Source organism: Dermacentor albipictus, chromosome 6 (genome assembly GCF_038994185.2).
Source record: "Dermacentor albipictus isolate Rhodes 1998 colony chromosome 6, USDA_Dalb.pri_finalv2, whole genome shotgun sequence".
NCBI lineage: Eukaryota > Metazoa > Arthropoda > Arachnida > Ixodida > Ixodidae > Dermacentor > Dermacentor albipictus.
In genome coordinates this window covers 134,721,758-134,739,609 of record NC_091826.1, presented here as the reverse complement: position 1 = coordinate 134,739,609, position 17,852 = coordinate 134,721,758, and the positions used below count along the sequence as shown (strand labels likewise).

General features: G+C 46.2%; 1 protein-coding gene across 2 annotated transcripts in view; it reads left to right on the top strand.

Annotated features, from left to right (window-relative positions):
• Positions 1–17,852, top strand: part of Gat (GABA transporter) — a 552,429-nt gene that overhangs the window by 73,860 nt on the left and 460,717 nt on the right. Inside the window, exon 1 of one of the 2 annotated variants that reach the window (XM_065432204.1) lies at positions 3,520–3,895. The exons of the other annotated variant lie outside the window; for it this stretch is intronic. Within the exon in view, the coding sequence (XP_065288276.1) occupies positions 3,685–3,895 (211 nt within the window). The 5' untranslated portion in view covers positions 3,520–3,684. Of the gene's footprint in view, positions 1–3,519; positions 3,896–17,852 lie in introns of those variants that run through there. 2 annotated transcript variants of the gene reach the window in all.

Sequence of the window (17,852 nt, the reverse complement as noted above, 5' to 3'; positions counted from 1 at the left end):
TGAATCATATAGGCTCTCGCACAGCTTTAGAGATTCGAGTTGTAATTCCGCGCCCATGCTTCTCTGTGTTTTAATGTTCGTCTGTCTCATTCAGTGCGATGCCATTCGACGAAGAATATTCAGTGCGCTCGTTTGGCTATGAACACAGCTCTCCAGAAATTTCTTGGGACGACGCCGTCTTAAGTTGTGTATCAGCAGGTCCCATTGCTAAAAGCTGTCCTCAACATGAACAGCCAGCCCTCTCCTGTTTAAGACGGGCGTACCCGAGTACGACGGACAGTCTGCCGCAGGATTCGTCAAAAGGCCCGCATTCGTCAAAAAGCCATCACATTCTCAACAAGGACAGACACACCAATTTCTCTGCTGTCATTGACCTACCCTGCATTATCACATCGTTGATGCAATGTGGCTGCAGAGCTTTGCGTGAAATTTAAGGAATCATACACTATCACTCCGCACTTAGATGGAACGCTTGCCGCCTTTCGGACCCAACTTCGATTGTAAAAGAAAGAAAGTGGCAGTTTCGCCGGAAAGGCAAATGATCAATTACGATAACAAATTAGTGGGCAGCTAAACGAATTAAGGATAGCAGTTTTATCAGCCGTATAAGCTTGTACACACAGGCTTGCCAACTAAATTAACAAGTATGGTGTCAAGCTCCCACAAGCAAACATGAAAACATCTCACTCGATGACGGCGGAAACTCGCTGTAGAAACGATGGGGTGAGGAAGTGGGGCAGCAGCAGCAAGAGAATTGACCTTCGCGCTGTCTCTCACATCAACATGAACTAAGCCGCGAAAACACAGAGCATGGTGAACTCTGTTCTCGTCGCTGCTAAATTTCAATATAGAGCAGCCCGGGCGGGCGCGCGCTGCTGCCGAGTCCACCCGGAGTAGGATGCATTCCCCCTCCCCCCTCCCCACGGTGCCTCGAGATGGACGAAAGATGGCGCGCTTCCTCTCGGCTTTCCTCCATTTCTTGCGCTACATTGGGCTTCTTCGATTTTCCACTTCTGGCTACCCGCGGGTTGCCAGAGCCAGCCAGAGCGTCTTCGTTTTTCTCGGGTTGCTCCGCCCACCGCACTACGCACTTCCGCCGGGCGTTCGTTTTGCTCGCGCTGGACGGTTCTGGCTACCCGCGGGCTGCCAGAACCTGCCAGGACGATTTTGGTCTGGCTGCTCTCTGGAAGTTCTCTGGCTAGCAGACGATTAAAAGAGGCGATGGGCGCTCGCCGCCATCTTTACGGGGACTTCACGGATTGCTACACGGGCGCTTGAGGACTTAAACTTACCTCGCTCAGCCAACTCTCTACGGTCATCTTCAGATTTCCTTACTTCTAGCGTTATCGTTTTAGGTGCTAACGCTCCGTTCCGCATCGCGAAGCGGTGTGATACGAGCCGTGGTGAACCGTTTGAAGCTTGTGTGTGTGTGTGTGTCCCCTGATTGCTTCTTCGCGGCGGTGATCAGCACGCCGCGCTCTCATGCGTGCATGTTATCTGCATCGTGTTCCACGCAAGCTGTAGGCGCTCATTCACACATTGCGGTACATTTTGGGTTCGCCTTTCACTGATGGCGTTCCTTTTCACATATCTCGCGTATGCATGCGGATGTATCTCCTTTCTCTGCAGTTAGCTAAGGCTTTGCAGCTAGCCCGTGTGCGCTCCGTCTCTCCGTCGTATGCTTGGGTGGCAGCTCGAAACCGACATGTGTTCGAACTGCAGGCCGTTGATCTAAGAATACACAGATTGCACTCGGTACATTTAGACGCACGTACATTGGCTTATTGCTCTCATGATTGCGACCAATGTTGTTTTTCGTGTGAAACGTTTCGTTGGTCACAGGCGACGTGCATTTTCACGCGCCAGCCGCGTCCCCAGCTCCTGAAATGAGAAGCACCATCAGCCACAACAAACTTTCTGAAATCGAAGCCCAAACAGGTCGGCGCGAAATTTTATGCGTATGAGACGTACCCGTTAACCTGCTTTTTCATCTCTTGTGATGACACAACGCCAACTCATCATTGTCGCCTGTGGTCGACGTGATCGCTGCGAGCAGGGATCCTCCAGCTATCGCTTTCGAGTATACAATCACGATTTCGCGTCTTGTCATGCGCCTCGTCGGAGGCCATCGGTTGCGCTGCGCAAGGCGAGGTTGGCCGAGTCGCGCGAAATCGCGCGAAAGTGATCGTGTTCCTGAATACAACTATATATTTTCAAGCTGGCAACGCACAAATGGGCCGACTACGCCGAGCGCGCGTCGGCCTCGACGGGCGCTGCCATGCTGGTAGCATGTTTACATTTGGCCAGCTGTACCGGCGTTCGATTTTGCAAACTTCGGGCAGGTTCGGGTTGTCTTGGGGATCCCAGCCCACGTGACTTCCTGTCAGAACCGGAACTAGCTGGCTGCCGTCTGGCTCCCAGCGGGCTGCCAGAACTCCGAAAATCGAAGAAGCCCATTGACACGCCATCGCTGGCTCACCCACGCACGCTTTCACTCGCACATACAACATGCGCCCTACGAAGAGCTTGCAGGTTCACAACCCTGTTTTCCTTCTCACATACGCAGTATAGCCGCTGAGTGTCAAACTGAGATGCAGCGGATGAGGGTACGGAGATAAGTGGAAAGGAAAATCAGGCGATCGGAGCGCCTGCCTCGTTCTTTTCATTGCATTAAGAATGTTCATCACAGCTAGTGCTTCAATGTCCGCTGTTACTTGTTATATTTTTAATATTTTATGTATGTCGACGCTAGAACATGATTTTCTTTCTCTCTCAAACTGGATTGTTTCAATATTTACATGTGTTCATACATTACACCACTGGGTACTGCCTTTGGCCCCTTAGAGCAAATAAATCAATCGGTAAATAACGGCGCTTTGCCAGCGTCCAAGTCAATACAATAATAAGACGAAATACAGCCAGTCGGTGTTGACAAACTGCGTACCCCAAATGGCTAGCATTAAACGAGGACCACACCTACAAGCTGTCTGTGGGCGTCTATGACGGGCCAAGTCTGCACGCGTCCCTTTCCATTCTGATCGCTTATGGCCTGCGATAGAAACAGGTGAAGCACGGCCTGTTGCCCAAGCATTTCTGCCCAGAGTACCTGACCAAGCGCGCTGTGCTCACGGATGGGCGAGCAGGCGCTCAAGAAAACTTGCCACGCGCCGGCGTCAGCTGCTACTTCACTGCCGCGAGTGCCATGCCAGCGCAATCCTCCGGATGTCGCGAACGAAGCGAAGAAAGGGAACCGGCGACGCAGCGCCCTACAAATGAACGCCGCAGAAAAAGAGAAAAGCGTCGACTGAAACTGGCACCAAGGTTAAAAAAACCCAGAGGCTGCGCGAGTGCGCCAAGGAATGACGAGGAGGTGCTCACGTGACTCGACCACCCTAAGGTGTGCCACGCATGCGCGGGCTGCCTCCCCACATGACCTGTCATCACGTGGCCTTAATCAAGCCAATCGCGGAAGCGCGCGCTGCCGGCGGTCGTCTGCTTCGTGTTGGCTAGCAGCAGACGGCAGCGCGAAACTTGTTGCGAGAAGCCGTCTCTTGTTGCGTGGAGGTGGTGCGGTTGTGTGGGTTTGCATGTGCGTGCGCGCTTTAATCTGCTTCCGGGGGAAGTGATCAAGGAAGACGAGAGATTGATCCGGAAGTGTGCGTCACCTGTGTGTCAGACAGGGCCATGTCGGATAAAAAGCAACATCCCTGCGAGCTCAACAACCTGAAAAGCGGCAGTGACGACGAAGGTCCGGTTGAAGATGTGCAAGCACCACACATGCCCGAGAGGGGACAGTGGACCGGCAAACTCGACTTTCTTATGTCTTGCGTTGGCTACGCAATAGGCCTGGGAAACGTCTGGAGGTTTCCCTACTTATGCTACAAGAACGGAGGCGGTAAGTGCTGCGCTTTTCCTGTGCGCCAGGCTTCATGTGCGTACGGCTGCTTTGTAGTTGTGCTTTTTTATTCTAAACTATAAAATAAGAATAAGCGGGCTGAGGTTGTTATTCCTCTTGAATATTCAGTGTAAGGAGTCACTGTGAAATATATAGAAGTAGAAGCGGTATTTTCAATTCTTCTCTTCTCGTCATAATTTTAAACTTTTTAACGTTTTAGTCCCGGATTTTTCAATATTGCTAATATAACTCTGCAGAAATCGTATAGCACACATAAAATCCTCTGGCTGGAGCCACTTTGACTCGTTGGAAAAACGGGAGAATCTATTATATCATGCGCTGTGTAAGGACGACCACGGGCTGGCCGCGATAAACGGTCGACGAAAGACCCAACTTGCAACCGCAGCTCACACAACTTTCTTGGCAAGTGTCGCGTAATGGAAACACATCTCCGCGCTTGCAGCACCCATTCAAACAGGGAAGGGAGCCGTTGTGCCACTTGCGGCCGATTCCTGCAAAACACACCAATGAGACCATTCGTCGGGCACAATTCATGCCATCAGACTGCCCATAGCGATGACAGACTAAAAAGCGCAAAGCTGATGAGGACGTTTTCAATGTTTTTGTTTATTAGTTTTGACGCCGATGTTTTTCTAAATCTACGTTATAATGGCAGCAGAACACCTGAAAAAAGAAAATAAACCTATTAGGAAAATATCAAAACAAGTTAAGTATAAACCTCAAGGCGTTGCTCTGTACGTCCTCACATTTTAGTGCGTTTTATTGAGCGTACGACTCCCAATAATACCTTGCATAAGTCATTATAGAAAGTACAGTCATTTTCTAAGCCACTGTTTTCACTTCCGTGGTAGCATCGTGAAGTATTCGTTGCAATGACCAAAGTTTACGTGTGCCCTTATTGCAAAGGTTGTAAAGATGCACTGATCAGCTCAAATCACCTGGAAGATGATTGCCTATGTATTTAAATTGATTCGCTTTAGATAAATCTGCGCCGCTCATGTTGCAGCGAAGAATAATGAATATTTTTACGCCTCATATGCATGAAAGCAGTTTTTGATGCATTCATTTACATTTGCCACACGATGCACCAGCTCTTTTTATTCGTCACTGAGTTGTCTTTGGTCATTGGGGCGGCATATCGCAGCATACACACAACGGTGTTATCTCTACGTAATGTTTCATCGCTGCCTAGGGGGGAAAACATGCGCCCGTTTCTCTAATCTAGATCTCTCTAGGTTCGTTGGTTGAGTCGATTCTCTAATCGGCACAACCGACTGACCTGATTTATAGGCCATGCAAACAGAACATTATGAACCATATGATTCCCTTTGGGACAAATATGCCTCTAATAATTTTAATACTTCAGTGTTACTTAGAAGAGACAAGAAATAAGCAACTTTCTGTCAGACATTCTATTAAATAATTTCCAAAAATCATAGCAATGATATCTATTTGACTATTTCCATCAATACACTCACCATTTAATCTGCAACCTCAACGAGAGGTGTAAGTGCAGAGTGTGCTTGCGAAAAACAGTGCACATTGTTGCTTAAATTGGCGTTTTGTTCCACAAATTTTAGTGGGTCGATAGTTAAAGTGTGCTTCAGTGCTTTGCAACATATACTTGTTAAAGAGATTGGTTGGTAATTACGAACATCATTTTTGGGGCATTGTTGGTGAATTTCAGAGTGTGCTCGCGAAAAACAGTGCACATTGTTACTTAAATTGGCGTTTTGTTCCACAAATTTTAGTGGGTCGATAGCTAAAGTGTGCTTCAGTGCTTTGCAACATATACTTGTTAAACAGATTGGTTGGTAATTACGAACATCATTTTCGGGGCATTGTTGGTGAATTGGTATTAGCTTTGTTCCAGTGCTTCCGAACATCACCGGATTCAAGAAATTAGATGAAATAACCACAAGAGAAAAACGAGCACCACCCAGCATAGCGCTTTGAACAACCGTTAGCAATTTGATCAGGGTTTCCACAGCTTTTTTTTTTTCATTTAGTTAAATGGCAGATTCAGAATGACGTCTTGTGTTATGGCTAGCACATATAGACATTGCTTACTAAAAAGTCGTGTTTAGGGTTTGGAGCCATCGGCCCAAGTGAAAACTGATTGAAAATATTCATTGACGAAGTAAGCCATTACAGAGACATTTGTTATAGTCGCATTTTTACTTGTGGGAATTGGAGTGCTAGTTTTCGGCCCTGAACTGTAACATTTTTAATGAATTGATTAGTGTTTAATTTATGCAACAGTGTTTCCCTTAAATAATCTTGATTTTGAGCTCCTGTGAAACGGAACTAAACCTACGAGGTGCTGTTGCAGAGAATAATCTTTTAGCCCTCATTCGTTTCTAAAAATACTTTTTATAATTAATTTTTTTGTGTAATCCACGAGTGTTTCCTGTTAATTTTCTAGGAGCGCTTGGGAATGAGTATTACTATGGAATTTAGTGCAACAGCTTTAAACTTCCGTCAAGTATCGTTTATTCATGTAGTATTTACAGAAATAGAGTGGGTGACAGCTTAACACCGCTCTAAATGATCGAATATTGCAACATCATATGATTTAGATAAGTCAAGGACCTATAAAGTTTTCATTCTTGTCTGATTGGTTGTATGTGGTAGCTACACAGGCGATCACCGTTTTGTGGGTCCAGTTAGCGGCAGTGCAGAAGAGTTGGAAATTTAGAGAACTGCCACTGTGCACACGTTGGCCATGAAATTATTGTATTCCTACATGCCGAAAGCTAGCACTCCATCAGTAACGCAGGACTGTCGGTTCATCGTAGCGTCTTGGCGTTCGTGCCTGTCAGTTTTGCTAAACTGTCTCAAGGAGTTTTTCCCACACATTTCGAGAACGAGTTGAAACTTCGAGCTCTGCTGCTCGAAGTTTCTCGAAACTGCTCGTGCTCACATGAACAAATCGCCGCCTCCTGTCCTTCGCCATAGTAGTTCATTGGCGCTCACAGCTAGGCGTGATGCAATGCGTTTTTGACGCTACTCAGAAGGCAAGGAGCTGGCAGGGAAAGAGACCAGCCACCACGTCTAATGTTACCCGTGCTCAGCTACGACGGTGTCTGCAATCAGCTCAGGCGATAAGTGTGCTGGCCTTCCTGTCTGCAGGACACAGATGGATACATAGGCGCTTACTTTAAACTGAGTTATAGGTGCAGCGAACCTTGTCAGTGCAAGGGATGCATGCATGGAAAACATGGGGGAAGGAGATCATTCGCTCGTAATTAGAAAAGGCACTATTCAGTCATTGCACTACGCGACGTAATAAAAGCGCGTTTTTTTCGACGATTGCTTTCACTCTGTCATATTAACTTGATATGAGTAGGCCCTCATGATTCCCCGATACTCGTGATAACATAGGTGGGCCGATACTCCAATCGCTTCAAACAAGGGAACCATTGGAGTGGTATTGTTACTTTCTTCCGAATGAGATAGTCGCTTTATTACGCCCTGCAGTGTACAAGCGTGCACTGCGTGAACCCAGAACTGTATTGGGTTCTTTTCCTTAATCGTTAGATGCGCATGCAAACGTTCAAACACGTGTTACCTTCACTATATTCAGTAGCGGCTATTTTAATATCCTCTTCTTGAGTGTGATGACTCAAGTGAGACTAACTGCACTAGCAACACTCCGGAAGCTTACTAATGCACCGCGTCCCTTCATATTGTAGTATCTTATTGCTTCTCTTTTCTCTATATCTTAGCTTTGCTTTGAAGATGTATAGAAGTCTTACATTTGTAATGTTGTGGCGGCCTTGCCAAAAAATAGTGGCCTTCTTGCGACAAGCCGCGCTGCGTATGCGAGCTTTATCTGGAAAAGCTATCTGGTCACATTGAGTAATATGTACGTGCACACAAGGACGCATATGTACAACATTTTGCCGAGGTTGAGCAGTCAGTGGCAAGTGCTATTGACATCGCAAAACATTCTATTATCGGTGTCTGTTGCTTAAATTACTCACACCTCATTCAGACAGAATGCATAGGAGTTGTGTCGCAGGATCTCTCAATAAACTGTACGATGGCTAAGTAGCGAAGCAACTTGACACGGATTTTGTTCAAAACTACCGCATGCATCTTCACCACACAGACCTGTGCACGTTACACAAAAAAAAAAAACTAACCGATTAGATTTGACTACATCACTCAAAAATGCAATTGAATGCAGAATAATTGGTTAATTAATAAATAATAACTGTTCAAACTTACGTGCTTTCATGTGAACGTTTATTACCATTGCCTAGATCCTGTAAACAGAACGACCTGGCCAGGTAATTTGAGGGCCTGCACTAAGAATTGCTTCGAAAAAATTTCGTTGGTAATCGTCCCTCGTTCATGTTAAGACAACAGCGACACTAAACTCGCTCGAGCAGCAAAGCGATCGCGAAAGGCAGGGAGGTTAGCCAATACGCTTGAGGTGTGCCCAAGGGCAGTGTGATAACGTATGTATATCTTGCGCACAAGATTTTGGTTACTCAGCGTATGGATCCTGTATAAAGCGCAGCGCTTCGTTGTAGCTAGGACCTGGAGAAAACACTCCATACTGGGCTAATGAAAAAGTCCAAAATCATCCGTACGCGAATTCCGAGACTCAAAATTAAAGGCACTTTCCTTATGGAGACATGGCCACACCGGTTCAATGAAGAAACAAATTTAAGGGGCACTTATCTCTACGTGGATCACATCGCGATGCCTATGATCTTTCAGTCGTCTTAATTTAACTTCACTTGAATTAACACCAACAGCTTGGGTTCATCATCATCATCCTATGTTATGTCCACAAGGGGGTGAAGCGCTTTTCTTGCAATCTCCAGTTACCCTTGTCCTGCACCAACTGCTTACAAGTTGCGCCTGCGAATTTTCTCATTTCTTCAGCTCACATAGCTTACTGTCCTCCTTGACTGCGCTTCCCTTCTCTTGACACCCATTCTTTAACCCTACTGGTCCACGGTTATCTATTTTACGCATTACATAGCCTGTCGCGCTCCATTTTTTTCTCTTAATTTCAATTATAATGTCGGCTATCTCCGTTTGCTCTTTGATCCATACCGCTCTCTTCCTGTCTTTTAACGTTACGCCCATCATTCTTCGTTCCATCGCTCTTTGCGCGGTCCTTAACTTGTTCTCGAGCTTCTTTGTCAGTCTCCAAGGTTCTGCCCTATATGTCTGCACCGGTAAAATGCACTGGTTGTACACCTTCCTTTTCAATGACAATGGTAAGCTTCCAGTAAGAGTCCGGCAATAACTTCCGTATGCACTCTAACTCATTTTTACTTTTTTTTCTCATGATCAGGCTTTCCTGAAAGTAATTGACCTAGCAAAACGGACTTGATCACAGACTCTAGAGCCTGAGTGACGATCTTGAACTTTGTCCCCTTGCAGACTATTGAGCATTATCTTTGTCTTCTCCATATGGAAAGACAGGAAGACAGGACAATGTCACCTGCAAAGCGAAGGTTGCTGAGATATTCGCCATTGATCCTCACTACCCAGTTTAATAGCTTGAATACTTCTTCCAAGCATGCAGTGAATAGCATAGGTCAGATTGTGTCTCCTTGCCTGAGCCCTTTCTTTATATTTATCTTACTACTTTTTACGTCGAGAATGAAGGTAGCTGTCGAATCTTTGTAAACATTTCTAAGATATTCACGTATGCCTCCTGAACTGCTTCATTACGTGATGCCTCTATGACTGCTGGTATCTCTACTGAATCAAATGCCTTTTCATAATGTATGAAAGGTATATAGAGATGATGATTGTACCCGGCAGATTCATGGATTACCTGAATAATGACATGGATGTGATTCATTGCAGAGTATCCGTTCTTGAACGCAGCCTGTTCTCTTGGTTGAGTGACATCAAGTGTTGCTCTTACTTTATTGAAAATTATCTTAGCGAATATTGTCGCAGTACAACGCGGACAGCAGGCAGGGAGACGTTCAAGAACGGGAAGACAACTTGTTCAAATACAAAACAGGCCAGAGACACGTCTTCTTCGTCCTCGCCGAATCTCACTGACCCACTAGATGAAATCCGTTAATGTCCCTATCTTCGTTGCCGTCTGCATAGAAGAATAGACGCATCATTGGTTCCTCCCTAAGAGAGCATCGTCCCGATGTTAGACCAGAAGTGTCACTTGCGGAAGTAAGGGTCTCTCGCATAGTTACTCGCTCACATACTGCTTCATGCGGACAACGTGCACAAGTTCAGGACGGGGCGTGCGGCGCCGCGTACAATTGGGACTATCGGGGATGACCTCGTACGTGACGCCCCTGAGTCGGCGCAATACTCGATATGGTGCGAAATATTCCCTTAACAGCTTCTCGGAGAGGCCTAGTTTCCGTATGAGTGTCCAAACCCACACTCTGTCGCCGACGTCATAGATTACTATTCGACGGTGAAGATCATAGCGCCCTGCGTCGTAGTCTTGCTGCTGGCAGATCCGCAAGCACGCGAGTTGCCGAGCCTCTTTCGCGCGTTGCGTAAACACAGCGGCGTCCGTATCAGTGTCGTCAAAGTCGTGTGGAAGCATCGCATCCAACATCGTTTGTACATCCCGCCCATGAAGAAAGGTGAACGGAGTCATGAGCGTCGTCTCTTGTTTCGCCGTGTTATATGCAAAGGTGATATACGGTAGGATGTCGTCCGAATTTTTATGTTCAACATTCACGTAGATGGAGAGCATGTCTTCAATTGTCTTGTTAAGGCGTTCTGCTAATCCGTTGGTTTGTAGATGGTAGGCGGTTGATTTGCGATGCGCCGTTCCACTTAGCAGCAACACGTGATCTAAAAGCGCAGCCGTGAATGCGGTTCCTGGGTCTGTTATTACGACGGTTGGTGTGCCGTGTCGCAACACAATGTGCTCAATGAAAAAGCTTGCCACCTCGGCCGCTGTGCTTCTGTAGATTGCCTTTGTTTCAGTGTAACATGTGAGATAGTCGGTTGCTACGATAACAAAGCGATTCCCTGCTGTAGAAGTAGGAAGCGGACCCAATATATCCATTCCCATTTGGTCAAATGGTCTTCGAGGAACCTGGACGGGTTGCAGGAGGCCAGCTGGTTTCGACGGAGGCGACTTGCGCCTCTGGCAGTCGAGGCAAGTGCGGACGCGATGTTTGACGGTGGTGTTAAGTCTCGGCCAGTACTACCTCTGCTGCACTCTGGCCAACGTTCTCGTGTAGCCTAAGTGACCAGAAGTCAACTCGTTGTGACAGGCTTGAAGTACTTCCGCACGAAGAGCTGCAGGAATGATGAGCAGATAGGGGGACCTAGTCGAAGAAAAGTTTCTTTTGTAGAGGACTTTGGCCCGCAAACAACAGGACAACAGGCCTCTTGCGAAAACTCTAGACCGTTTCGCAGATCTGCCCTCTAAGGAATTGATGAGTTGAAGCAACTATGGATTGTCCCGTTGTTATTCAGCGATGGCGGGTGTGTCCAGAACAAAGAAATGCCGAGTCTTCGGGTGGAGCAGACGACTCTATCGGTGATCGAGACAGGCAGTCAGCATCCGTATGGCGTTTCCCCGACTTGTACGTGACAGTCATGTCAAACTCTTGTAGCCGAAGGCTCCAAAGCGCCAGTCGTCCCAATAAAATACAATACAGAAAGTATGCCGATGGGCCTACAAACTTTCAAATCTTTAACGTCTCACTTATCATGCATTAGTATGATGTTAGTAGTCTTCGAGTTTTCGCGAACCCTAAAATCATGAGATTCTTAGTATAAAGGGCCAGAAGCTTTGCAGATGTGATATACACTTCATGTTTGATTAAATAGACTGTTATTTCATCTTCTCATTCCGCTTTTCCCCTTTTCATGTCTTGCAAGGTCCTTCTAACTTTATGAGCTAGTTATAGAAGAAGCCTCTGTATACTGCTAATTACTACTTAGAATAAGGGTAGCGTGGCTGCTCTGGGTACTGTACAAATCAGTACGGAATTCTTCCGCTGCTTTTACTTTATCTTCGAAATGTCTGATGATATTACCCTGCTTACCTTCCAGTTTATACGTCTTGGCTTGTCCTCTGCGAGTATATTTTCACTGATTTTATGCTGCTTGCATATGTATACTGCTTTCATTTATTGAATTGATGGATCCAATAAATGAGAATGAGCCATTTGGCAAGATTAGTGAGATTGTTGTTTCATTTTGTATTTGCGCGTGAAATATTGTCATCTCAGCCTCACGCTGGCCAGGAAAAGTCATAAAGGTGGTATAATTTATGAACAACAAAAAAGAAGGGGCACAGTAACTGTAACTGTATGTCTTTTAGCTCTCCGCAACAATTTCAACTGAGCTACATCCCGATGAGGAGAACGAATAATCTTGAGCTGACATTACCAGGGGAGTTTTCTCTTTCGGAAGCAAATCATTGCATCAGCGATGTATCAGTCAATATCATTGTACAGTGTAGAAGGAAAAAACTCCTAGGTATGTTCTGGCGTAAGTTATATTGGTTGCTTTCTTTGCATAATTGTTTTGAACACCACACGGGGTCACTTACCGAAAGCTTACACCCACGTAGTGTGAAAAATATGCAAACAAAGAAGCCATACGAAGTGAATAGACAATGAAACCGAGAAATGTATCATACTGAAGTGAAGTTCTCTGTAGGGCCTCTGAGCAATCTGCATTCATTTCTGTTTTGCGCGTGCTTATTCGATCGCGGGGGGAAGGGAAGCACAACCGTGGACGTGAAATGAATAAGGGTTGCACTGAGCAAATTAGCAGGCATAGAACAGAATTACTTGCCACTACGAGAACATGGGAGAGAGCATGTTTTTACTTGCATTGCAGGAAAACATTTTTTTCTGTTCGCAATTCGTCGAATACGCAAATAAGCTGGCGTTATATGAGAGTTTGGTGTGTACACACGCTAGCATATTTCCAGAAAACAAGCTACTGCAGTAAGTACAAAAATCGATAACGTTCGGAAGAAAAAGATCATGAAAGAAAAGCACGGAAATGGGCAAATGTAAAGGTACCAAGAAAAAGACAGCTAAAGAGGGCAAGCAAACATCAAAATCGACAAATACGAATTCGGCGCGCGTAGAAAGTTGGTAAAAGCAAAAATGAGCTGAAATATGAAAATTTCAAGTATAAAGGCAGTAAACCCAAAATGTAGACTAAGCCATCCACAGAAACATAGTAAGGAAAAAGGCAAATTTACGCGCAATAGTCTGCAAATAACTTATTAAACGGTTCGTATCCATCATGTCAAGGGGGCAGTGATCTCGTTAAGCTTTTAGTTGCTGCTGCTCGCGCTTACGTAAAAGAAAATAAGTTCAATTGAACTAAAAGCAAGTTTTACGAGAAAGAGCAAGAGTTTTTCTTGGAATTCAAACCTTATCAAAGTCGCACTGGTTTCACAGAAAAAAAAACTTTGCGGTTGAAGAAAAATTTGCGCTTGTCAGAAAATCGAACCTCGAATGAACGCATGATTAACCGCGTGTCTTTTTCCGAAGCTTTCTTAATTATTGTTAATCAAATAGACCCGCTTTCTGTTTCAGGACCCGCTTTCTGTATCACAGCTTGGCGACAATAATTGTCTATCATTATAAACAATATTTACACCTCTGAAACATGCGAAAATGTTAACGTGCTTGAAAGGAATGTTATTGATTCACTCCCGAAAAGAAAAGTACAGCAACAATATATAGACAAGGAGGTTCCAAAGCTAAAGAGTGCAAGGGTGCCTCCAGTTCTTAATAAAAAAACAAATTAGGGCTAAGCAAGTACAGCGAAGCTGTGAAGTTGTCAACAAATAATTACACACGACAGCAAAAGAACTAAAGCATGATATAACAGTATGCAGAATTACGTCTTGTACAAATTAGAAGGAAGGAAACATATCAGATAATGCACATGTAGGAAAGAGATTCGTTCGTTAGCATGTACTAATGCTAGAAAAGAAGTGAACTGAAAACATTTTAATACGCTGTACAGAATTACATTTTGTACTAAATTAAAAGCAAATATGGTTAAGTGAAATGTAGCGAAGAGCCACAGTTGTAAGAAGTACTAATGCATTAAGGAAACAAGCGAACTAATATAGGGAAACGTTTAAAAGATAATGTTTGACACCTAAATAAACATCAAACAAACATCAGACATTACAGGATAAATTAAGGAATTATCTTAGGAATGTATACGTGAAATAATGTGGGGCACACATTCGGCGTTGTGTATTTCTGTTCCCCATTCGCTCTTAATGCACAATGCATCAGTTTCTGTTAAATAGCTCTAATATGCGCGAACACAAACTGCTCCGAATGAGCCAATATGGGTTACTTTTACATTTGAGAAGCAATAAGCTTGATCTAGGTAAAACACCCACGTACACTGTCTATTGCCCAAGCCACAAAGCATAGCACCATTTGGCTGGTTCAATTGAAGCGAAAGGTAACAATGCTCAGGTACTTGTATTTGGGTGTTCGTCAAATAACATTAGATGTTCACGATTATTTCAAATTTCGCCGTTACGGGCGTGTCTCATAGTCAGGTTGTAGTTTTGGAATATAATACTCCACAATCCGATTAACTGTAATCATCATTCACCCGGACAAACTATGCCCAAGGCTTGGTCGCGTGAATAGATCGAATATTAGATATTATCGAGATAGAACAGGTTTTATTACTTGTAAATTCAAATGGTACAAATGGTAAAAAATGTGTGCTAGAGTTCTTACAGTTCTTACAAGTAAAAATGCTCGCTTCACAATAATCGTGGTAAGAATCGAAATTTTCTTTCGGAGATTTAAGTTCATGCATTGTAATGTACTGCAATTCTATTTCATCATGTTGCATCTGGGTCACAAGACCCAAGGGTAGCATTGGCCTGGCGGCCTGGGGCACAGCTGGAAGCATTCGAAGGTCCTGGCAAAGGATGAGTCGACTGCTAACAAAACAACTTGTTTATTCTAGCATCGCAAAAGAGCGGCTGGTCAGGTCGACCGAAGTGGAGAAACGGGAGACCACGTTACTCGACGGAAGAAATCGAAGCCTCCCTCTTGGCGTCTGGGGGCAGCTGCTTTTATACTCTCGGAGTCGAGGGCAAGGAGGAACGGCTCGGACGAGGCGCACGTGACGGTGGTGCCCGGACATGTTGTGACAAGAAGTGACGTATCCGCCGGGCCGGCGCCGGTCATACCTCCTCGCTTCACAGTTGGGCAGCTCCTCTCTCCGGCTACCGCGCTTTGACAAGCGTGGGCACCAACATGCACACACACACACACACACGCACACACGAAGACACGTGGCATTGAAACATGCCTGGACGCGCTTGGCGGGAGGCGTTGCGGCAGCGCTGAACTGGCCAAAATGTCCGCCGATTTGAACGAAGGCCCGGCGTCCGTTGCATCCGTGCCGCCTATACCGCACGTCGGAGGCGAAACGTAACAGACCGCCCCACCGGAGAAGGAGATCCCGATGGTCACGGGACTGCATCCGCTGTCCGGAGGGATATCACTCGATGATGCTCCGACCCACTTGCATTCAAGCGACTCATCGGAAATATCGCTTTGTAATTTGTAGTATCGCTTTGTCACTAACTCCCCACTCCCTCATGTAATGTCTCAACAGAGACCTTTGAGGAAATGAATAAATAAATGAATAAATAAATAACCGAAGTCGGTCGTCCCTCGGCGTTTCTTGAGCGCAGCGCAGCGAGAAAGGCCTCGTTCTCACGTTCAGGTTCACAAAGGACAGTGCAAAGCGACTTCTCGTTCTCGTTCCCAGCAAGCGTTAGAACTACGCCGAAACACACCCGCTCAGTCAGCAAGCACGACACAACCCTCATGAAGTCATGCCAGGCTCTTTCCCCTTTTATACTACTGCCTAGTTCCTTACAGTAGTCTAGCAGTACTGAGAACGGGTCCACAAATTGCAAAATTGCACTAGAAAGCACGCCATGACTTTGAAACACTAAACAAAAGCAGGATGTTAAAATTCCTGCCTCAGGAAGAAACTTGACTTAAGCCATCGGCATTACCGTTGAGACTCCCCTTTTTGTAACGCACCTCAAAGCAATATTGTTGCAAAGCGAGGCTCCAGCGCAGGAGGCGGCCATTTTTGGAAGAGATGGTCTGCAGCCACTGGAGAGGGCAGTGATCCGTCTCGAAGCATGCGAAGCGGAGACCGCAGTGAGCGACCGTACATCATCTCAGCTGGCGAAAACCCCGTAGCCGCATGCGGCGCGGTCCTTAATGCAAACATTACCCCAGGCAGACACAGCTCCCAGTCAGTGTGTTGTTCAAAACACAATGCTCTCAACACGCGCTTCATGACGGAGTGGAGCTTCTCAACGGAATTCGACTGTGGGTGGTACACTGAGCTGTGCAACAGCTTTACCCCGCACTTTTCGAGAAAGGCTGTCGTCAAAGCGCTAGTAAACATTGTGCCCTGATCTGACTGGATTTCCGCAGGAAAACCAACTCGCGCAAATATGTACAGTAGTGCATTGACTATCTCAACTGAGCTGAGATCTTTAAGCGGCACTGCTTCAGGGAACTTTGTCGCTGGGTAGATCACAGTCAAAATGTGTCTGTACCCCGTGGTTGTTACCGGCACAGGTCCCACTGTATCAGTAACGAGCCGTCTAAAAGGCTCCATAATGATAGGTGCCAACTTCAACGGCGCCCTCGATTTATCCCCTGGTTTGCCCACCCGCTGACAGGTGTCACATGTCCTCACAAAGTGTTCTGCGTCACGAAAACACCCTGGCCAATAGTACTCTTGCAAGAGACGGTCCTTAGTCTTCTTATCTCCTAGGTGTCCGGACCACGAACCTCCATGCGACAAGCGCAAGAGATACTGACGGTAGCACTGAGGCACGATCAGCTGATCGAACTCCACTCCCCTGCGGTCTAGATACTTCCGGTACAGAACCCCACTTCTTTCCACAAAACGGGCATTTTTTTGGCGATACCTTTCTTGACATTGCAGCGCATGTTTTCTAGGCTGCCATCCTTTTTTTGCTCGACTATCAAAGCCGACCGGCTTACTTTTAGCAACCTATTGAGTCCATCTGACGTCGCAGCGATCAGCAAATCTGCAGATAGCTCTTCTAACTTTCCCGTGTCGGGCATTTCCTCTTCAGTATCTGGTGCCTTCAACGCTACAGGCTCAATTTTATTCAGTTCGGACGTGCTCTGAATATCAGCTTGCTGCGCCTCCGACCCTTTCTCATTGTTTGACAACGTAGGCTCCGCAACTACCGCCTTTGCAGCGAGCTCCCGAACCTTCGATCTGGTTAAGGCCTGAACGCTAGCCTCACAAAACAAAAGCCCCTTCTCGCGCAGGAGGTGATCGGACCTGTTCGAAAATAGGTACGGGTACTGGGGGGGGGGGGCAGCATAGATGACACTGCGGCCTCCGTCTCAAGTGCTCCGAAAGGTCCTTCAATGAGCACTTTTGCTACGGGCAGACACACGCTATGAGCTTCCACGTCTTGCATGATCCACGCGCACTCGCCCGTGAACATATCGGCTTCTACGTAAGAGGGGTGAACTATATCCATTGTAGCTGCGGAATCACGAAGCACTCGGCACTCTTTCCCGTTCACGAGGAGGTCTCGCATGTAAGGCTCGAGAAGCTTCATGTTCTCGTCAGTGCTGCATAATGACAAAAACACGACTTTTGTTTTTGTTTCTGGACACTGCGCCGAAAAGTGACCCGGTTTCTGGCTCGTACAACACATGCGCGCTTGCCTCGTCTAGAACCGCTTTCTGCGTCCGGCTTTGGCTGCCGCCGTCTCCTTACGTTCGGTCGGACGGCTTTCACTCTCATCCGCACTACGTATGTCCCCCTTGCTCTCATGGGTGTGAACTTCGGTCTCTCAAACTTGGAGCCAAATTCACGCTTTTGCCCGTCCTTAGCTCAGCGAGCCCGACGCGTCACAAACTCCTCGGCTAGC